At 48.5% G+C, this 18631-nt stretch overlaps 1 protein-coding gene across 8 annotated transcripts; it reads right to left on the bottom strand.

Annotated features, from left to right (window-relative positions):
- Window positions 1-12657: 12657 nt before the first annotated feature.
- LOC119294646 lies at window positions 12658-18628 on the bottom strand. Of its 8 annotated transcripts, XM_037572871.1 has the most exons (8): window positions 18094-18623; window positions 17172-17978; window positions 16998-17083; window positions 15349-15846; window positions 15020-15233; window positions 13981-14030; window positions 13819-13893; window positions 12658-13157 (listed from the first exon to the last, which is right to left on the bottom strand). In XM_037572871.1, exons 4-8 carry the CDS (start codon window positions 15586-15588, stop codon window positions 13035-13037), a joined length of 702 nt encoding a protein of 233 aa, XP_037428768.1. In that variant the 5' UTR covers window positions 15589-15846; window positions 16998-17083; window positions 17172-17978; window positions 18094-18623; the 3' UTR covers window positions 12658-13034. The 8 variants fall into 8 exon arrangements, 3 of the variants coding, with proteins under 3 accessions (XP_037428768.1, XP_037428769.1, XP_037428767.1); XR_005143504.1 differs by adding an exon at window positions 14859-14893 and having other exon boundaries at window positions 15020-17083; window positions 18094-18628; XM_037572872.1 differs by having other exon boundaries at window positions 12658-13252; window positions 15349-17083; window positions 18094-18624.
- Between the last annotated feature and the right edge of the window lie 3 nt (window positions 18629-18631).

The raw sequence follows: 18631 nt of genomic DNA on the forward strand, positions 1-18631 counted from the left end.
AGAAGGTGGAGAAGCGATTAAAGAAACGAACCGACAAGTTGAGATGTCCGGTGCAGTACTGTCCCGTCGACAGCAATTCGCAGCGGGCACTAAGGTGCACTCACGCCGTCCTTCCATGACCGTACAGGCGGCCCCACTATCTCCACCGGAAGTACCAGTACCGAGTGCCCCTCCGGCGCCCATAGCTTTAATGTCAGACTAGATAGCCCTGTAGTCTAATTTTCTCCAAGAGGTAATAGCACCATGAATCCATAAACTTGCAGGGCTGATGATTTAGTTCAAAAGTTGCAAAATGTAATTGAGGACTCTTACAACTTGACCACTTATGTGATGTTTTGGTTCACAGCGAATCACTGATCGACAAGTGGCAGTCCAGAGGGTGGACACAACGGCCCCTCCTGTTTCGTTGATTCAACCCGCACTCCGCCGCCTGCTTCGCTTCCCCGACTTCTACGCGCGCCTCGCCGCCGCCCGCGGCGACCTCTGCCTCTGCGTCAAGTACCAGCTCCCCGGCGAGGACCTCGACGCGCTCGTCTCCGTCACCAACGACGAGGACCTCGAGCACCTCGTCATCGAGTACGACCGCCTCCACCTCTGCCGCGCCCCCCGCCGCGCTGGGATCTGGGGGCTCGTCGCGGGGCGGCTCCACGCCCAGGCTCCGGGTCTTCCTCTTCCCCGTCGCCCCGCCTCCCCGCCCAAGCCGCAGCAGGAGTTGCAACGCGATTGGTACCTCGACCTCAAGTCCGCCAGCTCGCCTCCGCTGCCGCCGCCACCGCCGCTGCAGAACCAGCAGATGCAGCAGCCGCAGGTGGTGAAGCAGGAGGCGGTGCCCGTCCAGTCGCCGCCTCCCGCGGCGCCCATGGCTGTGCCCCAGTCCGTCTTGGTGGCGTCCAAGACCGGCCCCAGCTACCTCTTCAGCTTCGACTACGGCTTCATGCCGCCGGCGGCTGCCCCTGTCCCAGCGCCCTTGTCCAGGAACGGCAGCGACGACTTCCTCACCCGCGCCTACCCTCCAGCCACCGCCACCCCGACCGCAGCAGCAGAGTACTATGTTACCAAGTTCCCGGAGAACCCTGGCCCTTTCTTCTTCATCCCGGCGCCGCCCCATGGTTACTACACCAGCGCCAACCCCGGCGGCACCTCCTACTACGCCATCCCGCACAACAACGGCAATGCCAACGGGAACGGCACCGCACCGGCCCCTGCCCTGTCGAGCACTCAGGGGTCAGGGCTACCCGCAGGTGGCGTACGACAGCAACGGCCGCGCCGTCTACTACACCGGCCTGCTCCCACAGTACCCGTCGGCCGTCAATGGAGGCGGCATGTCGACGTCCGCAGCGGTGCTCGGGACGGAGCCCTCGAAGCCGGTGGCGGTGAAGCCAACCGTCTCGTGAGCGATCGCCAGCCAGCTCAAGCCTCCTTTCCTAAATTCAGTATGGGTTAACAGAGTCTGCCAGCCAATTTTCGTTCGTTGGTTTGTTCGTGATATGCAACTAGGAGTGGTGCTGCTTGGTGTGCTTAGATGTACATACATCCTTTGTGGACATAATGGATATTATATTAACATGTTGGAGTAATTAACTGCAATGTCTCTTGAGTTTTGTCACTGCTGCTTTGTTTTGTTTAATCCTCTTGAGCTGATTATGTTATTGCCAATGTCAATGTGGCTAAATTGACCATGTGATCTTTTGTGTTCTTTCGAAGCAAAGATATGAATGAGGATGCAAATATCCCAGTGACAGTGAGGCTCCTAGTATTTTGTTAATGTGCATGCCAACTAGCTCTGCAGAATGGAAGCTCTTGCCTGATGATGCACAGTGGTTTCCTGTGTTCTTCACGGGGAGCTAGGCTGCTGCATTTATGTGTGTGTGTGTGTGTGTGTGTATGAGCAGCCGTAAATGCTGGTTGTTATGTTTGTGTAGCTGCACGGGAGATAACCATGATTATCTATGTCGGCTGTGGTTTCTGATTCTCTCAGATGGATTGTTGTTTCGGTCGTTTTTGGTTCATGATAACCATGATTATTTAGGCTGTTGCTTTTGACTCTCTCATGTTATGAGATGTTGTTTCAGTCGTTTTTGTGAGTTTACTGCTCAGCTTTGGGCGCTGAATTTACTGAAACTTGGTGGAGAGCATATGAAGGGAGCAGAGCACGTTGTTGTTTTACTTTTTTGCTGATCAAAAAATGGATGTTGAAGCTGAGATTTGACGAAATGTCGGCCCATGACCGTGTGTGTTAACTTCTGTGAGGTTGTGTGCTTTAATAATCAGGCAGCACAACATGTCTTGTCTCTGGGCCAGGCCTGATCATCCTGATGATGCTGTATTAAGACACCTGAGCTGTGCAAGACACTCTTTGTCTCTCTGAAACGAAATTTACCCTGTTTTGTCACTTGCTTCGAAGAGCTGTGGAGGGTTGTGCAACAGGAGTGGCATTAAATTCAGGTGGGGTGTAGTGCGGGTTGAATCAAGGAAACGGCAAAGGCCTTTGTGCAAAACTGCTAGTGCTGCCCAGTCCACCCTCTGGACTGCCACTTGTCGATCAGTGATTCGCTGTGGACCAAAACATCACATACTCAATTACATTTTGCAACTTTTCGACTAAATCATCACGCTTTTATATTTCTTTACAGAGGGAGTAATAATAATGGCTTAATGCCATAGGTAACAGCAGTACATAAGTGAACACATTGGTAAATAATGGATGGTATCTGTGCAAATCTAGAATAATAATTGTACCTTTCACAACAAACAAATCTCAATGGCACCTTATTCCTCTATTTCACAGTATTTCACAAATCACAACAAACGATCAAGCATCTATATGCATGTACCAAACCATTTACCTTTGTAGGAGCTTCCCAACTTTGCCTTCTCAGTTTTATGGTCTCTCCCACGGTTTAGACTCCGTACCACCTTCGCCGTCACCACCGATGATCGATCCCGATCGTTGAGTCGAGTCGTGAGGCCATCAAAGGGGCCGCCGCCTCCCTAAAGCGGTGGTTTGCCCTAAGACGGTTGAGACCAAGTCGATGGCACAAGCTAGATGAAACCTAGCCCATCTTAAAACCTTGAACCTATCCCATCTACAAACCTAGTAGAAGACCAAAGCAACAAATTTAAAAGGAGGGACTAGTCAATTGTATTTGTTTAAATCCACATGGAGAACTGAATATTTCTTCTTCTTTGCTGAAACGAAAACCAAAGCACATAAATGCATGATATAACATTAAGATGATCTGCATGTAAAACTTGTATACTACATATTCCCTTGACATGTATAATTAATATTAAAAAAAATGACAACGTAAAGCAAAGGAAATTGACAGCAAGAGAAGTAGCTAGCTAGCAAATAATTAGACATAGACCAGGTAATCAGTTACATAGAGAAGCTTCAGGTGCAGAATATAAGCACATAATTAAATCACGAGAAATACAAAGGATCATAAAGCAATCATTCGTCGTGAGATACCCCTTAATTTTTCTCAAATTTGAAATGAACTTTTTTACACACGGCAACTGAGTATCATTTCATGTAATGTTGTCGCCGCCGTCGACCTCGGCGTCGATTATCGTCGTCGATTATCCTCGCCGTCGACCTCCAGTAGCAGTACCCATGTCCACGCCTTCTTGTTTTGTTTTGAGACGATCATCGTCGAGATCGATTCCTGCTCCATCCCGCTCGTGATGACACTCTGTTTCGAACCGCAACGCGGCTTTGCTTTCTGCAGTATCTTCTGCCTTGTTTTTGTTCTGTGCAGTACAGTCAAAAGTAAAAACTCTTGCTGTTCGATCGACCGAGGCCTGAGTTGGCCGAGCTTTTCGCTCTGCGGTGCATCGCCTCTGCCCCTTTTGCCAAACATTTCCATGTTGATCCTCTGGCAGCGCTGCTTTTTTGCATGCGGTTTGCGTAGCCTTCCTCAAATCAAATGGATCGCCTATTGGCACTGTTTCTTTTCTGGTTGCGCACGTCGTCACCTCCTACTACTTTTTCCAGTTTTATTTACTTTTGATGAAGTACGGATGAATCGGTTGGTAATTAACTTTGGTTGCTGTGGATTTTGGACGCAGGACCCGCTCGCCCGCCCACCATCGTCAGCAGCCCAGCATCCCCGCCACAGTCGCCTCCTCCTCGCCGCATGCAGCCACGTACGGATCTTTCGCTCTGTCTTGCTCTTCCATGAGTCACTTCTGGTGCACTGCTAGTGATCAAGCAATTTAAAACTTTAATTCTCAAAAACGCTTACTTTAATGACCCTTTTTACTGATGTATGTATTCTCGTGATTTTTTACTTTCTGTAGGTAATCTCATTGCCGATCCATGTAATCCCTTCTTGCTCGCCAGACCGCTAGTGCGCACATGCGCTACAGTTGATAGGAATCCGCCGAAAGGGTGCTGCGTGAATGTAGTTAAAATCGTTGAGCGGGGTTGTCTGTGCTCAAGTGACTGAAGTCCCTGAAGTGATGCTCTCCGCACTTGACTCAATTAGGCTTTGGCAGTTTTACGCTAGGTGTGGTGGTACCTTGCCTGTGCCGAGTGATCAGACAGACTGTGAAGTCTACCGGTCGACCCCGCCCCCACCAGCAATTCTATCGCCCCCAACGCCATCACCGCACCAGTCGCTCTCACCACGCATGACCACTGCTGCAAAGCCTCATTCGGTGGCCTCCTCTCTTAGTGAGTCTTGGCAACGCATCGCGGATAAGGTGAGGAATGCGCCCAGGGGGCTGTATATCGTGTTAGGCGTCATCTTGGCCCTTTCTGCAGTCATTGGGATTGGAATCTATCTGCAGTTACGTAGTCGAGGTTAGTTCAATTTAATTATGCTTGCTCCTTAAATAAATGCTGCAAATATTAGATTAGCTGTTAGCTGACTGGTTTCTCGAATTAAAATCCTCAACGTCTACATCACGTACGGGGTCCTCGGCAGCACCAGCACAGGCGGGGCCCAAAGGATCACCAGAAGGTGGAGAAGCGATTAAAGAAACGAACCGACAAGTTGAGATGTCCGGTGCAGTACTGTCCCGTCGACAGCAATTCGCAGCGGGCACTAAGGTGCACTCACGCCGTCCTTCCATGACCGTACAAGCGGCCCCACTATCTCCACCGGAAGTACCAGTACCGAGTGCCCCTCCGGCGCCCATAGCTTTAATGTCAGACTAGATAGCCCTGTAGTCTAATTTTCTCCAAGAGGTAATAGCACCATGAATCCATAAACTTGCAGGGCTGATGATTTAGTTCAAAAGTTGCAAAATGTAATTGAGGACTCTTACAACTTGACCACTTATGTGATGTTTTGGTTCACAGCGAATCACTGATCGACAAGTGGCAGTCCAGAGGGTGGACACAACGGCCCCTCCTGTTTCGTTGATTCAACCCGCACTCCGCCGCCTGCTCCGCTTCCCCGACTTCTACGCGCGCCTCGCCGCCGCCCGCGGCGACCTCTGCCTCTGCGTCAAGTACCAGCTCCCCGGCGAGGACCTCGACGCGCTCGTCTCCGTCACCAACGACGAGGACCTCGAGCACCTCGTCATCGAGTACGACCGCCTCCACCTCTGCCGCGCCCCCCGCCGCGCCGGGATCTGGGGGCTCGTCGCGGGGCGGCTCCACGCCCAGGCTCCGATTCTTCCTCTTCCCCGTCGCCCCGCCTCCCCGCCCAAGCCGCAGCAGGAGTTGCAACGCGATTGGTACCTCGACCTCAAGTCCGCCAGCTCGCCTCCGCTGCCGCCGCCACCGCCGCTGCAGAACCAGCAGATGCAGCAGCCGCAGGTGGTGAAGCAGGAGGCGGTGCCCGTCCAGTCGCCGCCTCCCGCGGCGCCCATGGCTGTGCCCCAGTCCGTCTTGGTGGCGTCCAAGACCGGCCCCAACTACCTCTTCAGCTTCGACTACGGCTTCATGCCGCCGCAGGCTGCCCCTGTCCCAGCGCCCTTGTCTAGGAACGGCAGCGACGACTTCCTCACCCGCGCCTACCCTCCAGCCACCGCCACCCCGACCGCAGCAGCAGAGTACTATGTTACCAAGTTCCCGGAGAACCCTGGCCCTTTCTTCTTCATCCCGGCGCCGCCCCATGGTTACTACACCAGCGCCAACCCCGGCGGCACCTCCTACTACGCCATCCCGCACAACAACGGCAATGCCAACGGGAACGGCACCGCACCGGCCCCTGCCCTGTCGAGCACTCAGGGGTCAGGGCTACCCGCAGGTGGCGTACGACAGCAACGGCCGCGCCGTCTACTACACCGGCCTGCTCCCACAGTACCCGTCGGCCGTCAATGGAGGCGGCATGTCGACGTCCGCAGCGGTGCTCGGGACGGAGCCCTCGAAGCCGGTGGCGGTGAAGCCAACCGTCTCGTGAGCGATCGCCAGCCAGCTCAAGCCTCCTTTCCTAAATTCAGTATGGGTTAACAGAGTCTGCCAGCCAATTTTCGTTCGTTGGTTTGTTCGTGATATGCAACTAGGAGTGGTGCTGCTTGGTGTGCTTAGATGTACATACATCCTTTGTGGACATAATGGATATTATATTAACATGTTGGAGTAATTAACTGCAATGTCTCTTGAGTTTTGTCACTGCTGCTTTGTTTTGTTTAATCCTCTTGAGCTGATTATGTTATTGCCAATGTCAATGTGGCTAAATTGACCATGTGATCTTTTGTGTTCTTTCGAAGCAAAGATATGAATGAGGATGCAAATATCCCAGTGACAGTGAGGCTCCTAGTATTTTTTTAATGTGCATGCCAACTAGCTCTGCAGAATGGAAGCTCTTGCCTGATGATGCACAGTGGTTTCCTGTGTTCTTCACGGGGAGCTAGGCTGCTGCATTTATGTGTGTGTGTGTGTGTGTGTGTGTGTGTGTGTGTGTGTGTGTGTGTGTGTGTGTGTATGAGCAGCCGTAAATGCTGGTTGTTATGTTTGTGTAGCTGCACAGGAGATAACCATGATTATCTATGTCGGCTGTGGTTTCTGATTCTCTCAGATGGATTGTTGTTTCGGTCGTTTTTGGTTCATGATAACCATGATTATTTAGGCTGTTGCTTTTGACTCTCTCATGTTATGAGATGTTGTTTCAGTCGTTTTTGTGAGTTTACTGCTCAGCTTTGGGCGCTGAATTTACTGAAACTTGGTGGAGAGCATATGAAGGGAGCAGAGCACGTTGTTGTTTTACTTTTTTGCTGATCAAAAAATGGATGTTGAAGCTGAGATTTGACGAAATGTCGGCCCATGACCGTGCGTGTTAACTTCTGTGAGGTTGTGTGCTTTAATAATCAGGCAGCACAACATGTCTTGTCTCTGGGCCAGGCCTGATCATCCTGATGATGCTGTATTAAGACACCTGAGCTGTGCAAGACACTCTTTGTCTCTCTGAAACGAAATTTACCCTGTTTTGTCACTTGCTTCGAAGAGCTGTGGAGGGTTGTGCAACAGGAGTGGCATTAAATTCAGGTGGGGTGTAGTGCGGGTTGAATCAAGGAAACGGCAAGGGCCTTTGTGCAAAACTGCTAGTGCTGCCCAGTCCACCCTCTGGACTGCCACTTGTCGATCAGTGATTCGCTGTGGACCAAAACATCACATACTCAATTACATTTTGCAACTTTTCGACTAAATCATCACGCTTTTATATTTCTTTACAGAGGGAGTAATAATAATGGCTTAATGCCATAGGTAACAGCAGTACATAAGTGAACACATTGGTAAATAATGGATGGTATCTGTGCAAATCTAGAATAATAATTGTACCTTTCACAACAAACAAATCTCAATGGCACCTTATTCCTCTATTTCACAGTATTTCACAAATCACAACAAACGATCAAGCATCTATATGCATGTACCAAACCATTTACCTTTGTAGGAGCTTCCCAACTTTGCCTTCTCAGTTTTATGGTCTCTCCCACGGTTTAGACTCCGTACCACCTTCGCCGTCACCACCGATGATCGATCCCGATCGTTGAGTCGAGTCGTGAGGCCATCAAAGGGGCCGCCGCCTCCCTAAAGCGGTGGTTTGCCCTAAGACGGTTGAGACCAAGTCGATGGCACAAGCTAGATGAAACCTAGCCCATCTTAAAACCTTGAACCTATCCCATCTACAAACCTAGTAGAAGACCAAAGCAACAAATTTAAAAGGAGGGACTAGTCAATTGTATTTGTTTAAATCCACATGGAGAACTGAATATTTCTTCTTCTTTGCTGAAACGAAAACCAAAGCACATAAATGCATGATATAACATTAAGATGATCTGCATGTAAAACTTGTATACTACATATTCCCTTGACATGTATAATTAATATTAAAAAAAATGACAACGTAAAGCAAAGGAAATTGACAGCAAGAGAAGTAGCTAGCTAGCAAATAATTAGACATAGACCAGGTAATCAGTTACATAGAGAAGCTTCAGGTGCAGAATATAAGCACATAATTAAATCACGAGAAATACAAAGGATCATAAAGCAATCATTCGTCGTGAGATACCCCTTAATTTTTCTCAAATTTGAAATGAACTTTTTTACACACGGCAACTGAGTATCATTTCATGTAATGTTGTCGCCGCCGTCGACCTCGGCGTCGATTATCGTCGTCGATTATCCTCGCCGTCGACCTCCAGTAGCAGTAGCCATGTCCACGCCTTCTTGTTTTGTTTTGAGACGATCATCGTCGAGATCGATTCCTGCTCCATCCCGCTCGTGATGACACTCTGTTTCGAACCGCAACGCGGCTTTGCTTTCTGCGGTATCTTCTGCCTTGTTTTTGTTCTGTGCAGTACGGTCAAAAGTAAAAACTCTTGCTGTTCGATCGACCGAGGCCTGAGTTGGCCGAGCTTTTCGCTCTGCGGTGCATCGCCTCTGCCCCTGTTGCCAAACATTTCCATGTTGATCCTCTGGCAGCGCTGCTTTTTTGCATGCGGTTTGCGTAGCCTTCCTCAAATCAAATGGATCGCCTATTGGCACTGTTTCTTTTCTGGTTGCGCACGTCGTCACCTCCTACTACTTTTTCCAGTTTTATTTACTTTTGATGAAGTACGGATGAATCGGCTGGTAATTAACTTTGGTTGCTGTGGATTTTGGACGCAGGACCCGCTCGCCCGCCCACCATCGTCAGCAGCCCAGCATCCCCGCCACAGTCGCCTCCTCCTCGCCGCATGCAGCCACGTACGGATCTTTCGCTCTGTCTTGCTCTTCCATGAGTCACTTCTGGTGCACTGCTAGTGATCAAGCAATTTAAAACTTTAATTCTCAAAAACGCTTACTTTAATGACCCTTTTTACTGATGTATGTATTCTCGTGATTTTTTACTTTCTGTAGGTAATCTCATTGCCGATCCATGTAATCCCTTCTTGCTCGCCAGACCGCTAGTGCGCACATGCGCTACAGTTGATAGGAATCCGCCGAAAGGGTGCTGCGTGAATGTAGTTAAAATCGTTGAGCGGGGTTGTCTGTGCTCAAGTGACTGAAGTCCCTGAAGTGATGCTCTCCGCACTTGACTCAATTAGGCTTTGGCAGTTTTACGCTAGGTGTGGTGGTACCTTGCCTGTGCCGAGTGATCAGACAGACTGTGAAGTCTACCGGTCGACCCCGCCCCCACCAGCAATTCTATCGCCCCCACCGCCATCACCGCACCAGTCGCTCTCACCACCCTCACCACGCATGACCACTGCTGCAAAGCCTCATTCGGTGGCCTCCTCTCTTAGTGAGTCTTGGCAACGCATCGCGGATAAGGTGAGGAATGCGCCCAGGGGGCTGTATATCGTGTTAGGCGTCATCTTGGCCCTTTCTGCAGTCATTGGGATTGGAATCTATCTGCAGTTACGTAGTCGAGGTTAGTTCAATTTAATTATGCTTGCTCCTTAAATAAATGCTGCAAATATTAGATTAGCTGTTAGCTGACTGGTTTCTCGAATTAAAATCCTCAGCGTCTACATCACGTACGGGGTCCTCGGCAGCACCAGCACAGGCGGGGCCCAAAGGATCACCAGAAGGTGGAGAAGCGATTAAAGAAACGAACCGACAAGTTGAGATGTCCGGTGCAGTACTGTCCCGTCGACAGCAATTCGCAGCGGGCACTAAGGTGCACTCACGCCGTCCTTCCATGACCGTACAGGTGGCCCCACTATCTCCACCGGAAGTACCAGTACCGAGTGCCCCTCCGGCGCCCATAGCTTTAATGTCAGACTAGATAGCCCTGTAGTCTAATTTTCTCCAAGAGGTAATAGCACCATGAATCCATAAACTTGCAGGGCTGATGATTTAGTTCAAAAGTTGCAAAATGTAATTGAGGACTCTTACAACTTGACCACTTATGTGATGTTTTGGTTCACAGCGAATCGCTGATCGACAAGTGGCAGTCCAGAGGGTGGACACAACGGCCCCTCCTGTTTCGTTGATTCAACCTTCACTCCGCCGCCTGCTCCGCTTCCCCGACTTCTACGCGCGCCTCGCCGCCGCCCGCGGCGACCTCTGCCTCTGCGTCAAGTACCAGCTCCCCGGCGAGGACCTCGACGCGCTCGTCTCCGTCACCAACGACGAGGACCTCGAGCACCTCGTCATCGAGTACGACCGCCTCCACCTCTTCCGCGCCCCCCGCCACGCCGGGATCTGGGGGCTCGTCGCGGGGCGGCTCCACGCCCAGGCTCCGGGTCTTCCTCTTCCCCGTCGCCCCGCCTCCCCGCCCAAGCCGCAGCAGGAGTTGCAACGCGATTGGTACCTCGACCTCAAGTCCGCCAGCTCGCCTCCGCTGCCGCCGCCACCGCCGCTGCAGAACCAGCAGATGCAGCAGCCGCAGGTGGTGAAGCAGGAGGCGGTGCCCGTCCAGTCGCCGCCTCCCGCGGCGCCCATGGCTGTGCCCCAGACCGTCTTGGTGGCGTCCAAGACCGGCCCCAACTACCTCTTCAGCTTCGACTACGGCTTCATGCCGCCGCCGGCTGCCCCTGTCCCAGCGCCCTTGTCCAGGAACGGCAGCGACGACTTCCTCACCCGCGCCTACCCTCCAGCCACCGCCACCCCGACCGCAGCAGCAGAGTACTATGTTACCAAGTTCCCGGAGAAGCCTCCAGTCCCGCCTCCATCATCGGCTCCCCCTGCGGCGGCCTTCCTGCCGGTGCCTGGCAGGTATGGATCCGTTGCGCCTGGCTCTGGCGCTGACCCTGGCCCTTTCTTCTTCATCCCGGCGCCGCCCCATGGTTACTACACCAGCGCCAACCCCGGCGGCACCTCCTACTACGCCGTCCCGCACAACAACGGCAATGCCAACGGGAACGGCACCGCACCGGCCCCTGCCCTGTCGAGCACTCAGGGGTCAGGGCTACCCGCAGGTGGCGTACGACAGCAACGGCCGCGCCGTCTACTACACCGGCCTGCTCCCACAGTACCCGTCGGCCGTCAATGGAGGCGGCATGTCGACGTCCGCAGCGGTGCTCGGGACAGAGCCCTCGATGCCGGTGGCGGTGAAGCCGACCGTCTCGTGAGCGATCGCCAGCCAGCTCAAGCCGCCTTTCCTAAATTCAGTATGGGTTAACAGAGTCTGCCAGCCAATTTTCGTTCGTTGGTTTGTTCGTGATATGCAACTAGGAGTGGTGCTGCTTGGTGTGCTTAGATGTACATACATCCTTTGTGGACATAATGGATATTATATTAACATGTTGGAGTAATTAACTGCAATGTCTCTTGAGTTTTGTCACTGCTGCTTTGTTTTGTTTAATCCTCTTGAGCTGATTATGTTATTGCCAATGTCAATGTGGCTAAATTGACCATGTGATCTTTTGTGTTCTTTCGAAGCAAAGATATGAATGAGGATGCAAATATCCCAGTGACAGTGAGGCTCCTAGTATTTTGTTAATGTGCATGCCAACTAGCTCTGCAGAATGGAAGCTCTTGCCTGATGATGCACAGTGGTTTCCTGTGTTCTTCACGGGGAGCTAGGCTGCTGCATTTATGTGTGTGTGTGTGTGTGTGTGTATGAGCAGCCGTAAATGCTGGTTGTTATGTTTGTGTAGCTGCACGGGAGATAACCATGATTATCTATGTCGGCTGTGGTTTCTGATTCTCTCAGATGGATTGTTGTTTCGGTCGTTTTTGGTTCATGATAACCATGATTATTTAGGCTGTTGCTTTTGACTCTCTCATGTTATGAGATGTTGTTTCAGTCGTTTTTGTGAGTTTACTGCTCAGCTTTGGGCGCTGAATTTACTGAAACTTGGTGGAGAGCATATGAAGGGAGCAGAGCACGTTGTTGTTTTACTTTTTTGCTGATCAAAAAATGGATGTTGAAGCTGAGATTTGACGAAATGTCGGCCCATGACCGTGCGTGTTAACTTCTGTGAGGTTGTGTGCTTTAATAATCAGGCAGCACAACATGTCTTGTCTCTGGGCCAGGCCTGATCATCCTGATGATGCTGTATTAAGACACCTGAGCTGTGCAAGACACTCTTTGTCTCTCTGAAACGAAATTTACCCTGTTTTGTCACTTGCTTCGAAGAGCTGTGGAGGGTTGTGCAACAGGAGTGGCATTAAATTCAGGTGGGGTGTAGTGCGGGTTGAATCAAGGAAACGGCAGGGGCCTTTGTGCAAAAATGCTAGTGCTGCCCAGTCCACCCTCTGGACTGCCACTTGTCGATCAGTGATTCGCTGTGGACCAAAACATCACATACTCAATTACATTTTGCAACTTTTCGACTAAATCATCACGCTTTTATATTTCTTTACAGAGGGAGTAATAATAATGGCTTAATGCCATAGGTAACAGCAGTACATAAGTGAACACATTGGTAAATAATGGATGGTATCTGTGCAAATCTAGAATAATAATTGTACCTTTCACAACAAACAAATCTCAATGGCACCTTATTCCTCTATTTCACAGTATTTCACAAATCACAACAAACGATCAAGCATCTATATGCATGTACCAAACCATTTACCTTTGTAGGAGCTTCCCAACTTTGCCTTCTCAGTTTTATGGTCTCTCCCACGGTTTAGACTCCGTACCACCTTCGCCGTCACCACCGATGATCGATCCCGATCGTTGAGTCGAGTCGTGAGGCCATCAAAGGGGCCGCCGCCTCCCTAAAGCGGTGGTTTGCCCTAAGACGGTTGAGACCAAGTCGATGGCACAAGCTAGATGAAACCTAGCCCATCTTAAAACCTTGAACCTATCCCATCTACAAACCTAGTAGAAGACCAAAGCAACAAATTTAAAAGGAGGGACTAGTCAATTGTATTTGTTTAAATCCACATGGAGAACTGAATATTTCTTCTTCTTTGCTGAAACGAAAACCAAAGCACATAAATGCATGATATAACATTAAGATGATCTGCATGTAAAACTTGTATACTACATATTCCCTTGACATGTATAATTAATATTAAAAAAAATGACAACGTAAAGCAAAGGAAATTGACAGCAAGAGAAGTAGCTAGCTAGCAAATAATTAGACATAGACCAGGTAATCAGTTACATAGAGAAGCTTCAGGTGCAGAATATAAGCACATAATTAAATCACGAGAAATACAAGGATCATAAAGCAATCATTCGTCGTGAGATACCCCTTAATTTTTCTCAAATTTGAAATGAACTTTTTTACACACGGCAACTGAGTATCATTTCATGTAATGTTGTACCAAGGATAGGAAAGTGATGAACATGAACTAAATCTCAAAATTCGTATAATTTCCATTGTTTGCTATCTAGGACAAGGCAGAATCACGAGCAACTAAAATACAATAAAGTAAGTCGGAAGCACTTAATAAGAGGCCTGACATCGGGCATATGCCATGGAAATATAGTAGTAAGCCAAAATGTCGTTTTTTTGTTGATTCCTATCTTTTACCTCTTGTAACAAAGAGCATGGAACATCAACAAGTGTAACATCATCGTCAGTGTAGACCATGTTTGACACCAAAGTCTAGGAAATAAATACAAAGGAAAGATGTTAAAGTGTAAACAGGGGAAAGATCAAGCAGCATTAGCTTAGACAAGGAAAATCATATACTGGTATCCTGCAGTCCTTCAGGGGGCATGCTAACATCAAAATACGCCGACCTGAAAAGGTTTACTTATAGTTAGTCCTATAATTCAACACAATCAGCTATCAGTAATGTCATCAGTGGCTCATAGTTTATTTTGAACTTCAAGGATGTCAATCAAATAAAATGTTAGAATACATAGACATGAGCACCAATCAGATGTAAAAACATTGTAGAATAAAGTTTGAAATTGACATTTTCAATTTACCATATCAAGCATGTTAATCTTGGTACGTTTTCTGTTGAAGTTTGAACAAAAAGGGGAGACTCAAAAGGGGCATTGCAATAAATTCCCTGCACTACAATAGACACCCGCAGTAGATTGTTGAACATCAGATCAAACATTGCGGCACTGCACATCATCACTAAAATTCCTTCGCAACAATTGATCATTTCGAATTAGTTCAGCCCTGTACATCATGATTTGGTGATGCCAATATTGCCATGACCCCATCACAATGTTGTATAATTAATTGTTTAATGAAAGGTTAACACAGGGAGTATAATATGTATATCTAGTCCAGCCTAATTCTCTTCTATATTTCCTCTACATAGTCAGAAACTCATATCCCAAGCAATGAGCCATAACTGGAGCTTCACTGTGACAAAATAATGACCGGTGGTCCATTTCCATGAATAAGATCATAAATCCAGATAGCATAGTACAGATCCATGCCTCGATTCTCATCCATCAGGCTACAAATTAAAAAAAATGGGATTATCAAGGCTAATCACCAAGTGTTTCAAGTATTGAACAACCAGAGAAAGATTTAGCTACAGTCATACAACATGATTCATGTGCACAGGTTTTTTTTTCCAAAGCATGTGAATCAAATTGACTTACTAATTTGGTCAGCTGCTGTCACGATTTAGCATCTTCTGAAATTAATCAAGGGCAATGGATGCATATAGAGAAAAATCAGTAAATGGTCACATCCTGAAGAAAATCAAATCAAGAGCATGCTTCTGACATAAATAAGAAATAAAGAGAGAAAGCTATTTCACCTAGGGCTTGAATCGTCGATCTGTCCGTGGCGATGTTGTCCATGGAGAAGCACACTGAGAAAGAAAGGGGAATGGGATGGGGGCATCGCTCTGCCAAGATGCTCGATTTCCCCAAGGTCTCCTCTGCCTCCTCTCGACCCCGGGAGGCAACTTCCCTGGAGAGAAAGGAACCCAGCCTGGAACTTGCAGCAAGATTACCACCTACAGATAAAAACTGGAGCACTCAAGCAGACGGCTTAGTCAAATCACAAAGAGAAAAAAAGGAATAAATGAATCAGGGGGAAAAGTAGAGCAACGGGGAGGAGAAGGGGCAGAGAAGGCACACCCACCGGTCCAGATTTCGTCCCCGACGCCTTGGCTAACTCAAGCAGAGCATCTCCCCATCGACCATCTCCGCGTCGCCCGCCTTGGATCTGTGCGATGGATGAACGAGGTGCCGGTGCAGCACTGGAACCGCGCAGGTAGCCGCCGCCCAGACCGTGCACCACCGTCCGCAGGTTCTCCAGATCACACCCGGCCACGGTGTCGCCATATCGGCACGTCACAGGAGCAGACATGGTAGCCGCCATGGGCAAAGCAGAGTGGAGACGGTGGCGTGTAGCGGAACCAGCAGCATGGAGATGCGGGCAGAGAAGGACGGGCTGAGTTGCGGGCGGAGCTGGGCAGGTTGAATCGCGGGCGGCAGCGGCGGCGGCGGGCGGTTTTGGGGGAGAGGAGAGGGGAGAAGGCTGCGTGTGGAGGAAGAGAAAAGAAATCGATTCTGGTGTGACCCCCTGATTTCCTTTTTCCTCTCACACCCAATCACCAATGTGTTTCTTTTGTCCTACCTGCGATGACGTGGAACGAGCGAGAATGCGCCATTTGCGCGACCCGTAATGGGTTTAATGTTAATTTCCAGTGCTTTTCTTGTATGAAATTGAACAGGGCTGTGTTGTGTGCTTGTAAGGAAATTGGCATGAATGAGATGTATTGTGCTGCGCACTACGGAAGGGAATGAATTGAGCTGTGCTTTTTGCTATCATTTGAACTGATCTGTGCATATTAACTACTTCAGCAAAATAGAAAGGAACAATAAACACCATACCAATTTTAGAACAACTCTAGCAAGAAAACTGTTAAATGGGATGAACAGCTCCAGCAATATATACAGGAAACTGACTGGAAATAAGAAAACCCATACATGAACACAACATGACAGGAATCAACAAAGAACATTACAGGGGCAAAGAAATAAGCTCATATATGAGAACATAGAGCAGTTCAGAGGGAGTTTTTAAAGCAGATAAGCAAGTTCACTACATGAGGACTAACATTCTCATGAGCATTACATGATCATCACACCTGACATGATCACTCAATATTCATGAACATACCATGCAATTAACATGTGCATGTCAAAATCTGATTGTGCAGTTCACAGCAGAATAGGCAACAATGAAATTATGTTTTATTTTTGTGAAATATGGCAACCTGCGTCTCTAACAGACCGTAGGTATTTATTAATTGGTTGCCCTCGTTTAGACACCCAAGGGGAATAATATTAAGGCTATATTGTGCCAACCACATAGCAGATAACAAAAAGGGTATTTACTGTACAACTGGCAATAATACAAGAACTTTCATGCTTATATATTTTAGGGATGTATACCATAGTTATGAGTTTATGTAAAAAAAACGAAACATATGTTATTCAACTAGAAAACAACGTATCATATGCGGACACAATATGTATATCCCACCCCCACCCCAATATGCGGACACATTCTGAACATTTCATAGGCTAATGTAACAAATATGGCATCCATCATAATAGTGAGATAACGTTCTGTTGTGAGGTTCAGATAGCAAAAAAGACAATGTACCATATCCAAGTTAGCTCAAGATAGATGCAGAAATAAAGAGAATAGCTTCAGGTGCCGAGTTGATTAAAATATTAATATATATGCTTCATATATGTATTCTAGATGCATCGGTTGACCTTGAGGGTGTGGAATTTCTGCTGATTCACAACCATCCCTGGTGGAAGGAAAACCCAAAGGGCACTGATGTTGCATGAACCAGACCCTGCAACATAACAAATCAACATCAATGAACATCATCATTCAACCTAAATAGAAAAGCAGGCCTGGAAGGAGCAGGGAAGGTAGTAGACCTTCCAACAAGCATCAGGATCACATTGGACATGCCGGGTCTATCACCTGGATTTTCTTGTACACATAATAATCCAATGTGTAGGCACTTGAGAACCTCACTTTCAGAACAATTGTGGTGCAATGATGAATCCACCACACGAGGGCAGTCACCGATTCAGTGAAAAATCAGTACTTAACAGGTTTTTTTCTTTCTTGAAGTGTGTAAGTATTACATGTATAAAATGATCAGGAATGTTTAAAATAGGACATGGATATAAACTGCATATAGCATTAACCTGATGGTGGCAAAATCTGCATAATCTTTTTTTTTTTGTAACATAAAATGTGCATAATCAACTTTACAACAGCCAAGAAGGATACAACATAGCTTCCTAACAATGCAATATGCACCTTAGATAATTTAGTATAAAATCAGGTATTTTTTTAGATCAGTAGGGCAGGGCATACAAATTATCTATCTGCATTTCAGCACAACGTACATGATATGTCAGTGGGATAGCTAGAAAAGGCAGGCCACCTCTGGTCTTTACACTAATGGCAAACTCATAGCACTCTTATCTATATATAATACAAATGAGTCTAACTACACAATACTTACCAAGATAACTCGTTACAAATTGTAGCTCAATCCTATCCTTGGATAGCTGGAAAGAGCAGGCTATTACTACCCCTTCATTCTTTCTTCAGATAAAGGTCTCCAAAATACCTTGTCAAATATTCAAGCCCTTTAATGTTTTCTTAATTACCATAGATCTAGTCTGCCACTAATCTTTGGTGACCTAAGCCACATTACACAGTAGTATCACCTGCCCCATGTTTTGAAAATCTTTGTATGAGAAGAAGAATTGGTTTGATGACGACTTAAGCCAGGTAAAATAAAATTGACGAAGATGTATATGCAAGTTCATAGAAGCAGCATACCAAGTACTCGGACGGACGATGGTGAAATTGTTGAGCTGTCGGCGCGCTCGACCGCGAGGATTCGTCCATGCCTGGGGACCCTTACAACAGCCCACGCCGGAGCAAGGAAGACGCGTCCCTCGGCAGCGGGGGACGGGAGCACGCACAGCGGACACGGGCGCCGCCGGCAGTCGACGGGAGGGTGGGGATGGCACGACCGCGCTGTCGTCCGCAGCGCCTCATCCCCTCGCCCACGCACCCTGGACTGTCCCCGGGCCGTCTCCCTTCCGCGCAGGTCGAGGTCGGCCACCGCCGACCGGCAGCAGGGCCGGCGTGAGCTCAAGGTGGAGGCCTCCCAGTCGCTGCTGAGTGGCGGCGTGATGGTGGATAAGGAAGGGGCCGCCGCTCAAACCGGGGGCGGGAAGCCGCTGACTCCCGCGGCCGGCGAGGGGACGGGAGATGGCCGCCGCCGCCATGCCATGAGCCGAGCCAGAGAGAGGGGGAGCGAGAGATGGGGGGGAGGAGGAGGCCGGCAGATTCTGATGCCACAATTTTTTTT

The sequence above is a fragment of the Triticum dicoccoides genome, chromosome 4B, assembly GCF_002162155.2.
Source record: "Triticum dicoccoides isolate Atlit2015 ecotype Zavitan chromosome 4B, WEW_v2.0, whole genome shotgun sequence".
Taxonomy (NCBI): Eukaryota; Viridiplantae; Streptophyta; class Magnoliopsida; order Poales; family Poaceae; genus Triticum; species Triticum dicoccoides.

Excerpts from the sequence above, each read along its gene's own strand:
- LOC119294646 (XM_037572870.1), bottom strand. The coding sequence starts at position 15,588 with ATGGCGGCTACCATGTCTGCTCCTGTGACGTGCCGATATGGCGACACC. Across the intron at positions 14,031-15,019 it reads ATCGACGATTCAAGCCCTAG|GTCGGCGTATTTTGATGTTA; the intron begins GTGAAATAGCTT and ends AAACCTTTTCAG. Across the intron at positions 13,894-13,980 it reads TGAAGGACTGCAGGATACCA|ACTTTGGTGTCAAACATGGT; the intron begins GTATATGATTTT and ends TTTATTTCCTAG.